A 15,891-nucleotide genomic window follows, 5' to 3' on the forward strand; every position below is an offset into this window, starting at 1 on the left:
CAAGATCTTCAATACAACGCGGCGAAAAACCACTGGACGGAAATAAATGTGTTTATGTAGTTCGACAAAATAAATATCCTTCCACATCTTCAGTAAGTTTGATATTTATTTGAATGATTTCTTATTAAAACCAAAATTTAGATAAAATCAAATATGCATGATTATGCAGGTAACAAATACACGTGGTAACAAATTAGTTACGCATGGGTTATCAAAACCCATGATTGATGAAACATGTAGTGTTAGCTATTAAAACAGCTTTGGAACAAACACAAGTTATTATGTGCCCATTTTAATTAAAGTAAAGCGTGATAATTATAATAATTGAATGATAAGTACTACTCGTAATTACTGAAATGACCATGTATTGACGGTACACGTGTATAAACCTATCGTAGTCTATTCCTTAATTTCAAAATAAAACATGGAGATTATTTTTAAAAAAAATATTCACTGCTTCTTGAATTCACTGATTTATTAACACCGTGAATAAAGCGAATATTAACACCGCGAGTTATTTTCCCCCTATACAGTATATGAATTTCAGGCATGCTTGATTGGTGTCTATCTTGAACTATAATTCGCTAAGCTAATGTTCAAGGAAAGTGAGGAATGGGTATGTGTTGAGTAATGTAAAGGTTACTTTGCATTTCTTTTGTAGAATATCCCCGATGATATGGTAGAAGTTTCAAAGGGAGCGGCCGGGATCTGCCTCCATTTCTACGACACTGCCCCTAGCGGTCGATACGGGACTATGTCTTACTTGTGCAGGGCTCTGGCGGCTATTCTACCACTCCCTACGGATGTGGATGCTAACCTGGATTGTAGTCTTTCATGATCTGTTGAATCGGATCAGACACTTTGTGTTGTTTATCAGTCCAAAGAGTTTTTGCGGATTGCTTGAAGAGTTCTCTTACAGGGTTTTTATGTACATTTAGAAATCCTGTAATTTACAAAGAATTGAATGAAATCCACTTCCCCTTAGTCTTAACCAGACTGTTGTATGATACATAGTCCTTCATACATGTGGGACATGGTACTTAGCCCCACGTACCCGTGGAACACCAGATTTTGCCAAAGCTTTTAAATGCATACGTGTACAGCTTCATTGTCTCATACATGATATACAATATTTTTAGCTTTGAGAAGCAATATTGCTCTTCTTTTTAACCTTAAAAAGAATGTGTTGTGAGAGAAAAAAGGTTTGGCATAAAATATGGAACTATACTTGCAATATCTGGCATGACTACATATTAAAAATGTTTTGTAGAAAAAAAATTGGGAAGACAAGTCATGACAACATTATGAGAATAAGTTTTTCTTTGTAAAAAGCAGGAAATGTGTACAATGTACACTTAGTACATGTATATTTATTGAGATAATTTAAGATTCTTCGACTACATGTAGATAAAACTCTTGCTTATTTTTATTATGAAAATGCAAATTAAGAAAGTACAGTTTCAATAAGAATAAATTAAAATTAATGTTTTCAGAATTGTTCACACTCTATACATTAAGATCATTTACAAGCATGACCTAAATGCCAATTTTAAGACATGAACTTGAGCATCTTTCTGTACTCATATGAGAAGTTGGAGAAAAATATTTTCAGTGGAATTATTTTTTCATATAATTTGGACTTGTTTTGCCAAAAAAGCCAGATTTTAGAACAGGATTTAGAAAAAGAAGATTTAAGAAATGGCTGTTAATGTTACTCAAGTGAGTTTTGTTGTCCATGAAGATTTGATCTTTTTTCATGCTGTTCATGTGCAGTTTACATTTGGAACTATTATGAAAGAAAAACATACATTGCTTTATTTGCAACAATTCAAAACAACATTTGTGATAACTGCTTTGTTCTGTTAGAGGATTGTTACTTTATACATATACATGTATTTGATTTGATTGCTTCATAAACTTAAAATGATGAAAAGAAATTTGTCTGTTGTTCTTTCTCAACCTCCCCCATTCAACCAAAACTGCTTCTAGACATAGTCATACTAGAGTGACCAGTGCCAAGGGAAAGGAGGGCAGCAAGACAAGGTGACATACCAAGTACACTGCTCTACATCAGTTTTAGTAATTAATCCACAGTGAAGATGACTTATTTAGGGTTTTATCATCCAGAAGCTTATGTTTGGTAATTAACACTTGTTATACTTAGTGTGCATCAATGTTCTGAAACTTTGAACTTGGAAAAGGTTTTGACATTTTTAATCACTGGGTCTTTACTTTATTTCTGTATGATCCATTTTACAAATGGTATAAATAGGCTCTTTTGGCTAAGATTAAGAATCAGCGGAATAGAATTTTCTTAATTCATTTCGACACACATTCCTTGATGCTTACTTTCATTCAAAATGAAAGAAAAAGTGAGCAAGCTCACATACCCCACGCTCCCCCAAAACTCAAAGTGCTGAAAATCCTGGAAAAAATGAAAAATCGGAATTTCCCAGTAATATGCACATCTACAAATTGTGTCCTAAATATCTGCAAAGTTTGATGAAATTCTGTGCAGCGGTTTATGAGGAGTTGCGCTGACAATCTGTTCGTCACTATATTCAAGATATCCCCAAAAATCTAAGTTGTAAAGTGCTGAAATTCCCAGAAAAATAAAGGATTCGGAATTTCCTGGTAAAATGCACATCTATACATTGTGTCCTAAATATCTGTAAAGTCTGACGAAATTCTATGCAGCGGTTTATGAGGGGTCGCGCTGACAAAATGTTCATTTGTATATTCAAGGTATGGTCAAAAATCTAATTTGAAAAGTGCCAAAATTCCCGGAAAAATAAAGGAATCGGAATTTCCTGGTAATATGCACATCTACACACTGTGTCCTAAATATCTCCAAAGTTTGACGAAAATCTGTGCAGCAGTTTATGAGGAGTTGCGCTGACAAAATGTTCATCTCTATATACAAGGTATGGCCAAACATCTAAGTTGAAAAGTGTGGAAATTCTAAGAAAAAATAAAGGAATCGGAATTTTCTGGTAATATGCACATCTACACATTGTGTCCTAAATATCTGCTAAGTTTGACGAAATTCTGTGCAGCGGTTTATGAGGAGTTGCGTTGACAAACTGTTCATCTCTCTATAAAAGGTATGGCCAAAAACCTAAGTTTTTAGTGTGGAAATTCCCGGAAAAATAAAGGAATTGGAATTTCCTGGTAATATGCACATCTAAATATTGTGTCCTAAATATCTGCAGAGTTTGACGAAATTCTGTGCAGGGGTTTATGAGGAGTTGCGCTGACAAACTCTTCATCTCTATATTCAAGGTATGGGCAAATGCCTAAGTTAAAAGTGCGGAAATTCCTGGGAAAAATAACGGAATCGGAATTTCCTGGTAATATGCATATCTACATATTGTGTTCTAAATACCTGCAAAGTTTGACGAAATTCTGTGCAGCAGTTTATGATGAGTTGCGCTGACAAAAAAACAGGACTGAAGGACTGACTGACTGACAGACACTCTGACGGACGGGTCAAAAACAATATACCTCACACAACTAGTTGCGTGGAGTATAATAATAGAGACTCATAGGCCTAGCTGGCCACCTGAGTATCACATATTTTTCTTAACATGATCAAGCCACCCACAACAAGAAATATTCCTGAAATATTCTAGACAATCAGTAGAATTTTGAAAAAGGAAATTTTCAAGTCTATGATAAATTTTACCCAATATCAGGACATGTACTTAATTTTTGTGAAATGCAAATAGCCTCATTTGCGAATCTAAAGAGGGAGTTTCAATTTGCAGAGTAGTTAAATGTGCATATAATAACCAAAAATTCACCCTCAATAAGTTAGATTGAAAAATCATAACATGAGGTGATGCAGAAGTCAGGAAAACAGCTAAACTCTCAGCTACGTGAATAATCATTACATATAAAATTCCATTATTAATAATAACGCTGAACATTATGGTTTAATAGCAAATATATTTATTATAAATCAATAAAATTATGATTAAAATACAATACGTAATAAAATTATTTCATTTTTAATATAATGATTCTGAACAAATATAATGAGTTGTAACAATTTGAACTCACAATCCATACAAAAATTGGATATTATGCTTTGTACATGTACCTTCCTAACTCACTGAACAGACATGCATCAAAAGAAATGGGCACTACACTTATACAAAACATTCAAACCAACAAGATTAAAAGAGTGGACTTCATCAATTGCCTTTAGACAGTTTTTTTTTTTGGTCATCACATTTACATTCATTTGTTGCATATACAAAACAATTTTAACATATATTCATTAATTAAACAGGGAAAAAAACCCTTTATTAAAATTCTTGGTATACTGGAGTAGTACATCTTGACAATAAAGGACAGATATAGCAATAAAACATTCTGATTCATTAGAAAGATTTACTGTCAGATTTCTCTTTCATACTGCATATATTTATATAAAAAAAAAAAATCATTCAATCAGTATCAATAGATCTCACACACCAGACTCATCATATAAATACTATCAAAATCTCCTCACTGTACATTCTCTCACAATGTGTTATTCCACTTCAAATGCTAAAGTCACAAAAATAATCACGTGAAAAAAACAGCTGAATGAAATAAAACAATAAAGATGTTAAATCAATTTGTACAACTCAGTTCTAATATTTGCTTTATTTAACAATTTTAATTGATAACATGGATGCATTTTTTACATTTACATTGTATTAGATAAAACTAATGTATACTGTATATGTACCTGCTTCCTAAAATGATTGTCATGGAATTTTTCGGAATAATGCTTAAAATGTGAATTTGTTTAAATGGAAAAAAGGCAATTTTGCACATATCGAGGCAAATGAAAATTTGAACTTGAGTTTCTTTTACCACAGTGTAATGGAAAGAGGTTTCACCTTCATGTACATGATTCTGATATTTTTGGCACCAAATATTATAATAATGATAGAACATAAGAACACACAGAGGTATTAAAATAAAGAGAGAGAATAAAACACAACTCAAGTTACCAATAAAATAAAATGATTGCACCTGCACATTCAAAGCCATAACAGTTGGGGAAGAACAACTGCATACAAATGCAAACAAATAAAAAATATTTTCCTACTCCTTGTTCTATCATGCATTCATCTGGATAAAATCAGTTAAATCATACATTCAGAATTTCCACATCCTTTTCAGTCCTTGGTGGAATCATTAAGAAGAATTCCTTTAGGTTGTGAACAATTCCTTTGTTAAATGGATTATAAAAAGCTCCTTTACCATCCATTAAGTACTTATACCTCTTGTAATTCACTCTCTCATTAGCTGTGATGTTGTATATGGCATGGAAAGTCTGTAACAAGAAGAAAAGTCTTGATATATACTTAAACTATGTGCATTAAATTTAATACAATGTATCCTTTGAAATCATCAAAATCTTGCTCAACATATCTCTAAATGTTACAGATTCATAACTGAAAAGAAATTTACACATTCACTGCTTTGTTCTATTGTTAAAAACATTCATGGTAAATACTGATAAATTTATACATATTACATGTACTACATCAATTTTTTTTTTACAGTGTATCCATACATGTACCATAGAATGATAACTATTTACTACACAAATATTTGTATATAGTACACATAAAAAAGAATTTAAGCAAAAATTGCTTAAAATCTTACAAGGCTTCACTTAAAAATTTTCAGAATAAACACTGCATTGATAGGCATTAACTAAAAATTACAAAACACTCTAACGACTGTCCATAAATCATAAGTGAGGGGTTTTATATACCGGTATCAACAGGACATACAATACATACATATCTTACAAGACTATAGTGTTATATGCAAATGAAGACCGGGGGGGGGGGGGGAAGGATTATTTTTGTTTTAGTGATGTCGTAAAAATATACTTTGCATTGCAGTTCTTGAGAAGAATTTAAAAGATATTTCTATTTCTATGTATAACTTTGAACCCCTGCTGTGGCATCATCCTACTCCCAGGGTTTTGAACAAGCTTGAATTATAAAAACATGCCATTTCACTCCTTCTTAATTATCTCCCCTTGAAAAGGTGTCTCTTCATATGAACAAACTTAAACTCCTTAAACAAAGGAATGGGCAAGTTTGATTGAAATTAGCCCAGTTGTTCTGGAGAAAGAAGTTTTATAAAATAGGAAAAGTTTATAGTAACATATGATAGACCAACGGAAGTGCATTAGACACAGATCACTTGAACTATTGTCTCAGTTCAGCTAATTAAATGCCTTATAGTTATAAATTCAAAGAAAAAGATTTCCAGTAAGAAAGGAAAAAATTACCATAATATATCAAGAGTCTTATTCAAACAAACAAAAACGATTAAGATGGCAGTTTTATAAAAATGTAATCTCCATTTTCATCAGTTGGATGAAGCCTGATAAAAAAGAAATCCAGAATGTTTCTCTTTGGTCCTCCATCAAATGGGTTAAAAAGCTTCCCATCCTTATCCTTCATGTGGGCATATCTTTTGTACTTCAGCTGTTCATTTGTTGTTAAATTCTTAACGATTGAATAAACCTGAAAATAAATGCAAAAGAAGATTATTGGATGAACCAACAATAATTTTAAGCAGATTTCCACTGCTTTGAAACATATACAGTGGAAATTTACAATGTTTAGATTTGACATTATCTTTATTCTTAAGGGAGAGCTCACCCAAGATCAAATTTGAAAAAAATCTCACAAAAATGTCACCATATTATTCTATTGTTTGCATGATATATATGTATAAGAAATTTTATAATTTATAAACTCTATGTAATGTTGCCTGAAATTTGGAACAATATACAGAGTTAATAATATATCTGGAGTTTTCTGTATTAAACTTTGATTCAAGTCATTGAGTAAATCTTAAAATAAAATATAACACATGACTTACCAGGTATAAACACAGGTAGGAGGCCACACACAGGTAAAACAGCATGAGGCAGAGGAAGAACAGGTAGACCATGTTAAGTTCCTCATACTGTGTCAAGGCATAGTAACTGAAGAAGGTGCTTAAAAACCCATTTATGGTAACACACCATACAAACCCTACAAATGAAACTCTGAAAAACACAAGACAAGATACTTATAAAATGGCCTCCAATCTGCAATCGGCTGAACAATAAACAATCTCCTGATTTTAATTACAATGACAATTTTTGTTTGTTTGTTTTTTTTATTTTTAGATGATCTCTGAAAGTAAATTGGATATTTTTGAAACTAAAAATAAAAATCTTATTAGGCAGATGAAAAAACCCTAAATATGAAATCCATCAGGAGATTATTTTTACAAAGAAACAAAACGTGGTTGACTGGAATCCCCTCTACTGATTCCAGTCCCCACCTACAGACACTTGTGTTCAGCTGTGATGCGTCATGGGGACCCTTGACATTGATGGTCAGTTCTGGTCTTACCATGAGGACGGTCACTGCCGTGACCGCTACGGTGGCAACACCTGCCTCGACTGCTCCTATAACTACAATCCAATCCCAGCCAAACTCAGAGAGAAGATGGTAGCAGAAGAAGTCCGTAAAGAGAACATTGCCAAACATGGTGAGGACAAACATGAAGAACCAGGGCCTACAACAGAAGAAACTGTCGATCAGGCTCAAGTGAACTCTTACTGTGAGTGTGGACTGTGAGCTGTCAATCAAGCATGCCATTGATCACGTTCATTTTTAATTTTTTTTTTTTTTTTAATAAAACTTTAAAAGTGTCTTAATAAAAATAAGAAATTTTTTATAAGAACTAAAATCATAAAAACAAATAACAGTATATGCATGCACCAGTGTTTGAAACTCAGCGTAAAATTAGCTAGACATGCAGGGCTGACTGCTAGTGAAAGCTTTCAGCCCTACCAAAAATCCTCTAGCCCGAGAAATAATTGTCTTTTATAAATTTGTTTTAATTAAGAGATAATGTGAATGCGACCAGATCACCATAACTTTGATTCCAAATCTACAGGCTAACGATTTCTACCCCTGTACCTATTGCACTTTGCTACCAATACTTAACGTTAATCTAAGAAAGATTTATCAATTACATGAATTTTAATTTAGGGGAAATTTTAACACGTCCAGTTGGGCGTCAATACATGTAAATCCGTTCGCCCGTGATGAAATTTGTGCGTCTCGGGTGGTCGGGTGCACTGTTATTTCAAACACTGGCATGCACATAAAAGGGTTTAATTACGTTATTTCAGTATAGTTATCTACTTTTGTTGAGAATATAGTAGGAAACTGAGGGGAATAAAACAAAATTTGGAGTTCTGTATAAGAAAAATAACCATATTTCTTAACATTTGAAATTTTTACGGTACAGTTATACAAGTGTAACAAACATGATATAATGAATGTCTGTTTAAAAGAAAATAAAACATTTTCAGTTTAGAATTATGTATCCGTAAAATTTCACTGGATATAACAAATGCACTCTTATTGGTGAAATATAACTAGCTAATGAAGTGAGGACATGTTATAGAATCTTTCGTATGTTCACAATCACCATTTTCATATTTTATCAGTACTTTAACAGTATCATTTATGTATGATTAATGTCATTCCCTAAATGCAATTATTAATCAGCCCTTAGCCCTTTCACAATAACTTGGTACATGTACTACTCTTTTGCAGAGCAAATTAGTAATGTTCGAAAAAAAAAAATTGGAGGCATTAAATAAAATTTTTATTCATGAATTGCTGTTATGTCAAATTTGCCAAACAAGATCATTTGCCCTGCAAAGAGCAGAGCCATAGTTATTGTAAAACTCTACCATGCTTTGGTTATAATGACTAGAATACAAAATAATTTGTGTTCCCACTATCTCCTGACATTTTTATTTCAGTTCAATTTTTAATCACTTCAAGCTACACGTAATTTCAATTATAGATCTATGTCAAGATTTTTTTCAACTAAAAATCATAATAATAGTATTTATTAAAAAGAAAAAAAGACAAGAAATTACCTATTCTGTTTGTCAACAAAATTTTCATTATTCTAAGCCAGGTTTAGCTTTATTTTGGACAATCTCAAAATTAAGCTAACATATATAGAATAGGTTAGGTATGTGCATAACACTACGATATGTGGCAAGCAATGCTTAAAGCCCTTGATAGCAAGTGTAAATAAGGCCTAAAATAAAATATTGTTTGTTTGCAGTTGCCGACCGACCCACCGAAAATGCACCCGACCCAAACTTTTTTTTAGCCATTTTGAAATATTTTTTTTTTCTCCAATTTTTCAGGATATTAAAACTGTTTCATTTTCAATTTTTTTCTTCATCAATCATTGGTTTATAACAAGAGTGCAGCTTATTCATGTATAGTAGGCCTATGAAAAACTCTGTTTCATGTTATCTAACAAAAATCCGGAAACAATTTTTTTTCCAAAAAAAAAAAAAAAATGCCTACCTACCTACCCAGACTAAAAATTATAGGTCGGCAACTGCAAACAAAGAATTTTTTAAGCTTGGCCTAAATGACATGAAAAAGCACACTTTCAACAAGCCCTTCTATATCATTATGTAGACACATATGTCGAGAGCACCATAACATGTAACCCTATACTCAAAAGTACAACAACAAAAAATCCCACTGATAGATTGCAAGAAAATCATGCCATGCCATTCCAGATGATGAATATAATGAAAGAAATGCTATTCTGGTTTTAAAGAGTCTAGGTGGTGAATATGAAGAAAAAAAATCCTATGAAAGGGAAATACAGTAGACTTTGACCATCAATGTAGAGAGCCCAACATGCACCACCACAGCTGTGTACAATTATAATGTTATGAATACCAGACTTTATCATTTATTTACATATCATGTTAACTCAAGTTATTGTTCATGCAGAATATGTATATATTTTTTTGTTTACTAACACTGGATTTTATTTAATATATGTACATGTATATGGTATATCTTTGTTCATTTCCACATACCCTTGGTAATTTAATATTCCATGCATAATCCATTTATATGTTTTTAAAGACAAGAAGCGCAAATATACATTTAAAGCAGCTTATATCATGAAATATTGGCCATAGCAGATATAGAATAATGTAAGTGTGTCATCAATTTTTATTTGCCTCCATTTCAAAATTATCAAACACAAAAATAATAATTACAGTAATTATTAGGTTTAAACTTCACTATCAATCTTCCAATTTACTGCTATGTCCAAAATATCACACGTGTCACATATAAATTATATTCCCCACCTGTTATAGTATCCCACACAGTTATAGATGTAGGGACAGTGATGGTCGAACACCTTGACGCAGCGGTTACACACTCTACAGTGCTTGGAGCGGAGTGGTTTGACCGTCCGACACGTGTGACAGAGCCGACTCAAAGGATTCTCACCATGCTTCCACTCATCAAAATGTGCTACCTGTACAAATAATAAAATTAAAAGATTTATACGCACACCATTATACTTATATATTACTGGTAATTTAACTTTAATTCATACTTTTGTCTTCTAAATTTCTGCATTTACTAGTTGGGACTCAAATAACACAGTTTTCTTTGTCTCAAACATTCAGTAACATGATTTACATGGTATTCAATTGTTTACAAAAAATTAGGACAGCAAATCAGCTTGTTGAACACAGACATCTTTGGTAACTTTTTACAATGCAACCAAATAATTCAAAAACATTGATGGTAAATCTGAATAAACTGTTTGCTGTGCATATATAAAACTGTTCAACATAAGAAGAACTGAAATTCCTAAATTTTACGCCTTACTTGTTTTATAGCCATATCATATTCAGGTATGTTTCTAGGAAGGAACCCCGGATCTGTTGTGCTGGCATGAAACAAACAAATCCACATGGCAATGTTTACGAAGAAAAAGAAGATATGGAATAACTGAAGCTCATTCCAGGTATATGGCAAACACTGAAAAAAAAGAGATGGCATATCAAATGGGGTAATTTCACTGGCAATTTTTTTACTCACTATTTTGCCTATAATAACTTCTTCTGACATGTAATTAATTGTTTATCTTGAAACTTTTCACTGTACAGGTGTTTTCAATGATATAATAATGTGAATATATTTTTAATACACCTAAATATATTAAAATAAAGCAAATAAGATTAGAAACATCTCTTATTCAATGTCAACGTACCTTAAATATATACATTGGGTATCCCCAGCAAATGGCATTGACCATGAAGAAGAGAATGGCTCCTTTACTGTTTCCTGGAGGACCAAATGCTATTGTACTACAAAAAGAAAAATGCAATTAACTATCATGCAAACTATGATGTACTTATTCTTTTTATCATGACTAATCTAATGATACCACACTTTAACAGCAAACAGATTTGTGGGACACTTAGCATGCTCAGTTATATAGTACATGTATCTGTAGCTGCAGAACTGTAGCGTTATGGTTTTATATATTTGTCTTTGACCATAACGCTACAGATCCAGTAATGCAAAAAAACTTGCAATTTACGGCGCAATATTTTATGCGCACTTTTGGGGAGAATTTCTCCTTTTTCTAGCAATGGTCAATAAACTACCTTTCACTCCCTAATTCTAGACACATTCTGTAGCCAATAGGTGTATTTTATCCACCTCCCAACCATTTTTAGTTGTCTCTAAAGGCAATACACTCGCTTAAAGTTAATTTTCAGCAATCTAACATATAATTTTAATCAAGCGAATTAATTTATCACTTGTAGAGATGACTATAAAGGGTTGGGAGATGGATAAAATATACAGATTATTTAAATAATGTGCATAGAATTAAGGAATGAAAGGTAGTTAATTGACCCATGCTGGAAAGTGGAGAAATTCTCCCCTAAAGCGCGCAAAAAATATTGCACATTTTTTGCATTACGGGATCTGTAGCGTTATGGTCAAAGACAAACATATAAAACCATAACGCTACAGATCTGCAGCTAATGTATCTGATGATATTCTTGATTATAAACATTTAAATAAATGGATCATGACTCAAACAGCATGCTTACTAAAAGTCAATTTTAGGCAGTAAACTCTTCTTCTTTTTAATCTGCCTCTGGAGGTAATCACAGACTTCTTCGTGTTTTCTACCAAAGGCCAGCATCAGAGGAGTCTTCCCGTTCTTATCTGCCACCTCCACCTCCACACCGTCCTAAAAGAAACAGCACGGGGATCATAAGAAAATAGTCACTAATAGGTACCCGACCACAAATCAAAGATCAAAGAATTCATTTTCTACCTGTTCACAGAGTTCTGTTACACCTGTTAAGCTGCCATTAATGCACGCTAAGTGAAGAGGTGTCTGTCCATAGTTGTCTTTCTGACGAGGATTAAAGCCGGAGTAAATCAGCAGTCTCATAAGCTCGGAATGACCTACAACAAAATATAAGTATGGTTAACAGTTTAAATGTGAACTTGTCTTAAACAAAAACAAAAAACTAACATCACATCAAATATGCATAAGAATTTTATGTACTAAATGGGTACGAGATATAGATAATTCTGACACAGTCATTGAAAAATAAGTCTAATTAACTCACTATACATGTATAAAGTACATCTTTCACTCATGATACTTAACAAAATATCTACAGGTAACTCTTGATGGCTCGAACTTCGATCTCTCGAAGTTCTTGATCGCTCGAAGTGAGTCTCTGGTCCCGATTTTTTCCCCTATATAACTAAGCAAATTTACTCTTGATTTCTCGAACTCTTGATCTTGTTTTCATACAACGAATGAAAAGTATGATGTCTGTATTATAAAGAACAAAAAAATAAACATAAAATTACGATGTACATTTTTAGCTTTACTCAGATTAATAAATATTCATCTAAAATACGAAATCATATTGCTGTTTTATAAAAACCACGTGTGAAAAGTTAGCACTGCATGAAAATCATTATATCCGGTAAGACTAATTTTAAAACCTGCCAAGCAAACCCGTAACATTCTGGACTCTTGAAAACTCGAACTCTTGATCTCTCGAAAGTTTTTCCTTGGTCCCACGGACTTTCAGGTATCTCGAGTTACCTGTAGTATTTCACTGTTTTTGACTAAATCAAGAGATTTTGACTCAGATACTATATTCTCAAACATACCTTTAAAGGATGCCCAATGTAAAGCATTATCCCCATCTTTGTCAACCATTTGTAAGCGGGCTCCCTTGCCCATTAAATACCCTGCTAACATTGTATGCCCATACTGACATGCCACTATCAGTGGTGTACAACCTTTTAAGTCAGTTGTGTCAATGTTCACTCCATACTGAAGTAACACATCCACAATGTTAATGTGTCCATTCACACACGCCCAGTGGATTGGGTGGGCACCGAGCTCATTATTGCTTGGCTGATCCACTGGACCTTTACTGTCCATAATGAATCTAAGGATTGTCATGTGACCTCCCAGGCATGCCCAGTGAGCAGGTGTGTGACCCTTCTCATCTTGCATACTAAAAACTTCAGGCCCATCCTCAGCTATGGTTTGAACTGGAACCAATAATCTAAAAAATGACAAACAAAATGATGATAATAAATAAATCTGGGTAAAAGATTAAAATATAATGTAACTGAGTAAACCACATTTTATTAATAATACTATAATAGGCCAACAATTCGAAACATGGTAGAAACAATACAGTTGACTTGAAAAATGAGCAGATAATTTTCTCTGAATATTCAAAAAAGAAAACAAATTCCAAAACACATCTTTTGGTTTATCATTTGGTTTCACATCTACAGTTAAACAAGTTAAATATTTAATCCATATAAATTCTAAAATTTAAATGCAATGGGCATTTTAAAAAAAAAAACAACCTTTTTTCTTGATTCATCAGTAGTTCAATCTTGAAAAAAAAGAGGACTACCATCATATTGATAAATTGAAAAACAATTTCAATTTCTTAGAATACAAATATTAAACTAACGGTATGTACAAGAAAAGTACAGGTGCCCAGAATGTTTGAAATATACAGGTACATAAAGTAAAGAATACATCCATTTGTAAATATTGTATTTTATGCAAAATCCATTTAAAACTATCACAGTTACAACTTTTCTCTCAATATATAGTTTTTGTTTTATCACAAGTAACATGCAGATGTAAAAGGAAATAACTTTATCCTAACCATTTCTATCTACTGGATCTAAACTTCCTTCCTAATCTTAGGTTTAAAGACTGTACCCAATCTTGATCTCCATTTCCTCATTATAATTGACTTCTTATATGACAAACCCTAATGCTAGTGATTACAAGGTTATTTGTAAATTCAATGTTTCTCTTTTTTTTTTCATTACACTTCATGGTGCTTGAAAAACAAACAAAGGTCAATTAACATGATTATTTCATTCTTTGATTCATCATCTACAGTTTGGTTATTATAAATGTCTGTATTCAGGTCAATAGCTTAAGTCAAGTCTTGATAATCCTGATCTTTTAACCATCCAGACAAAATTTCTAGGGAACAGAATAAGCATTCACTTATCTGCCAATTAAGACAGATACCATTCAGAAATTAATTATCAAGATAATTAATTTACTCAGGAATACAAGTCTCCTGATTGACAAAGCTCAATTTTTTATGCTTAATTTTCCCCTAAAAGTTTGACATATACTTTGATATTCCACTGACTTGTCAAACATCAGAATAATTACAATTTAAGTTGACAGTCCTAGCTTAATTATGATTTGGAGTTTTAAATGTCAACAATCTTGAATATTTTGAATAAACCGGTCTCTTTTGGGATGCTGACATTCAAATACAAATAGTATCTTTACTTAACACAAGCAAAATTCATTGCTTAATAGATAGGATTTTTTAATAAATAACAATACTGCCTTAATGCTTACTACTTTAATACCTGCTTGTAAATGCAGATATTTTTTTCACATTCATTTTTATTTTATAATAACAATTTTCAGTACTTAAAGTACTTATATATCATGATGGGCAACTTTAATTTTTTCCCCGTTTGATTTAATATTTGACACTGAAGTTTCCTACCATACCTTTGAAGAGATTTTTCGAGATTCCTAGACTCAATTTCCAGACATATGTAGTATAGCATAAGTTTGAAAAATTACAAATAGCACAAAACCAAATGGTTGACCCTCTACCTGTCTTTTTTTTTTTCAAAATGTAACACTACATAATCTTTAATTACGGGCTCCTTAATTGCAAACAACGAAATATAAAACCTAATTAATAAATATATGAATAAAGAAAATAGAAGAAAACTACATATATTTTATAAATATGTTATAAATATAAAAACGTAAAAAGAGTCTTCACTCAATACACACACCTATGGTCAAATTGGTCAAGTTTGTACATGAACATAGCAACGGTATAAACAATGTAAAAACAAAATTTCTGTCAAACATATTTCAATATGTCGATTTTTAAAAGCTCTCTAAACTTAATAAATAATGAAATTAAACTCTCGGGACAAATATTTGTTATTTGCATACTTTGTTCTTCTTACAGGAAACTCAACAAATACGAGTTTCGGATACGAGTATATTTAGTGTAAATTTATTTACTTAATTATCAACATTATACTCACCCAGATTTTACTGCTGCAAATATAGGATGATCTTTACTTGAATTTGCATTGTCTCCCGCACAACATGCACCATCAGGAACATGGTTGTGTGTCTTTTTTTCAGAGTTTTTACCAGCTCCTAGTCCTAGTAGATCCATGCCTGACATGCTACGGAATCGGCTGTGTTGCGAGTGTCATATATATGTAGGATTAGGCTAATTAACGGAAAAACGAATGTTCTGTATAGCGTTGATTTGCTAAATCACTTGATCGCTTGTTTTTAGTATAAATATGTTTGAAGAATCATAATAAATCTATAAAGTTTTCTAATCAGTATTTAATGCTATAATATATA

General features: G+C 32.3%; 2 protein-coding genes across 3 annotated transcripts in view; one reads left to right on the forward strand and one right to left on the reverse strand.

The window, feature by feature from the left end:
* The window catches only part of LOC134256088 (probable phosphorylase b kinase regulatory subunit alpha), a 50,565-nt gene extending 49,444 nt beyond the window's left edge, over positions 1–1,121 (forward strand). Inside the window, exon 34 of the mRNA XM_062738691.1 lies at positions 662–1,121. Coding sequence (XP_062594675.1) covers positions 662–838 — 177 coding nt within the window. The 3' untranslated portion in view covers positions 839–1,121. The remainder of the gene's footprint in view (positions 1–661) is intronic.
* A 2,813-nt stretch (positions 1,122–3,934) lies between these two features.
* On the reverse strand, positions 3,935–15,722 carry LOC134256053 (uncharacterized). 2 transcript variants are annotated; one of them, XM_062738641.1, is made up of 10 exons: positions 15,558–15,722; positions 13,092–13,495; positions 12,232–12,365; positions 12,002–12,144; positions 11,149–11,245; positions 10,764–10,916; positions 10,232–10,404; positions 6,907–7,075; positions 6,308–6,545; positions 5,197–5,332 (listed from the first exon to the last, which is right to left on the reverse strand). In XM_062738641.1, the coding sequence occupies exons 1-9, from the start codon at positions 15,701–15,703 to the stop codon at positions 6,348–6,350; spliced, it is 1,617 nt and encodes a 538-aa protein (XP_062594625.1). In that variant the 5' UTR covers positions 15,704–15,722; the 3' UTR covers positions 5,197–5,332; positions 6,308–6,347. The 2 variants fall into 2 exon arrangements, with proteins under 2 accessions (XP_062594626.1, XP_062594625.1); XM_062738642.1 differs by lacking the exons at positions 6,308–6,545; positions 6,907–7,075 and adding an exon at positions 7,428–7,593 and having other exon boundaries at positions 3,935–5,332.
* Positions 15,723–15,891: the final 169 nt, after the last annotated feature.

The sequence above is a fragment of the Saccostrea cucullata genome, unplaced genomic scaffold, assembly GCF_032062105.1.
Source record: "Saccostrea cucullata isolate Sc308-1 unplaced genomic scaffold, CSIRO_AGI_Scuc_v1 ctg141, whole genome shotgun sequence".
NCBI classification, from domain to species: Eukaryota; Metazoa; Mollusca; class Bivalvia; order Ostreida; family Ostreidae; genus Saccostrea; species Saccostrea cuccullata.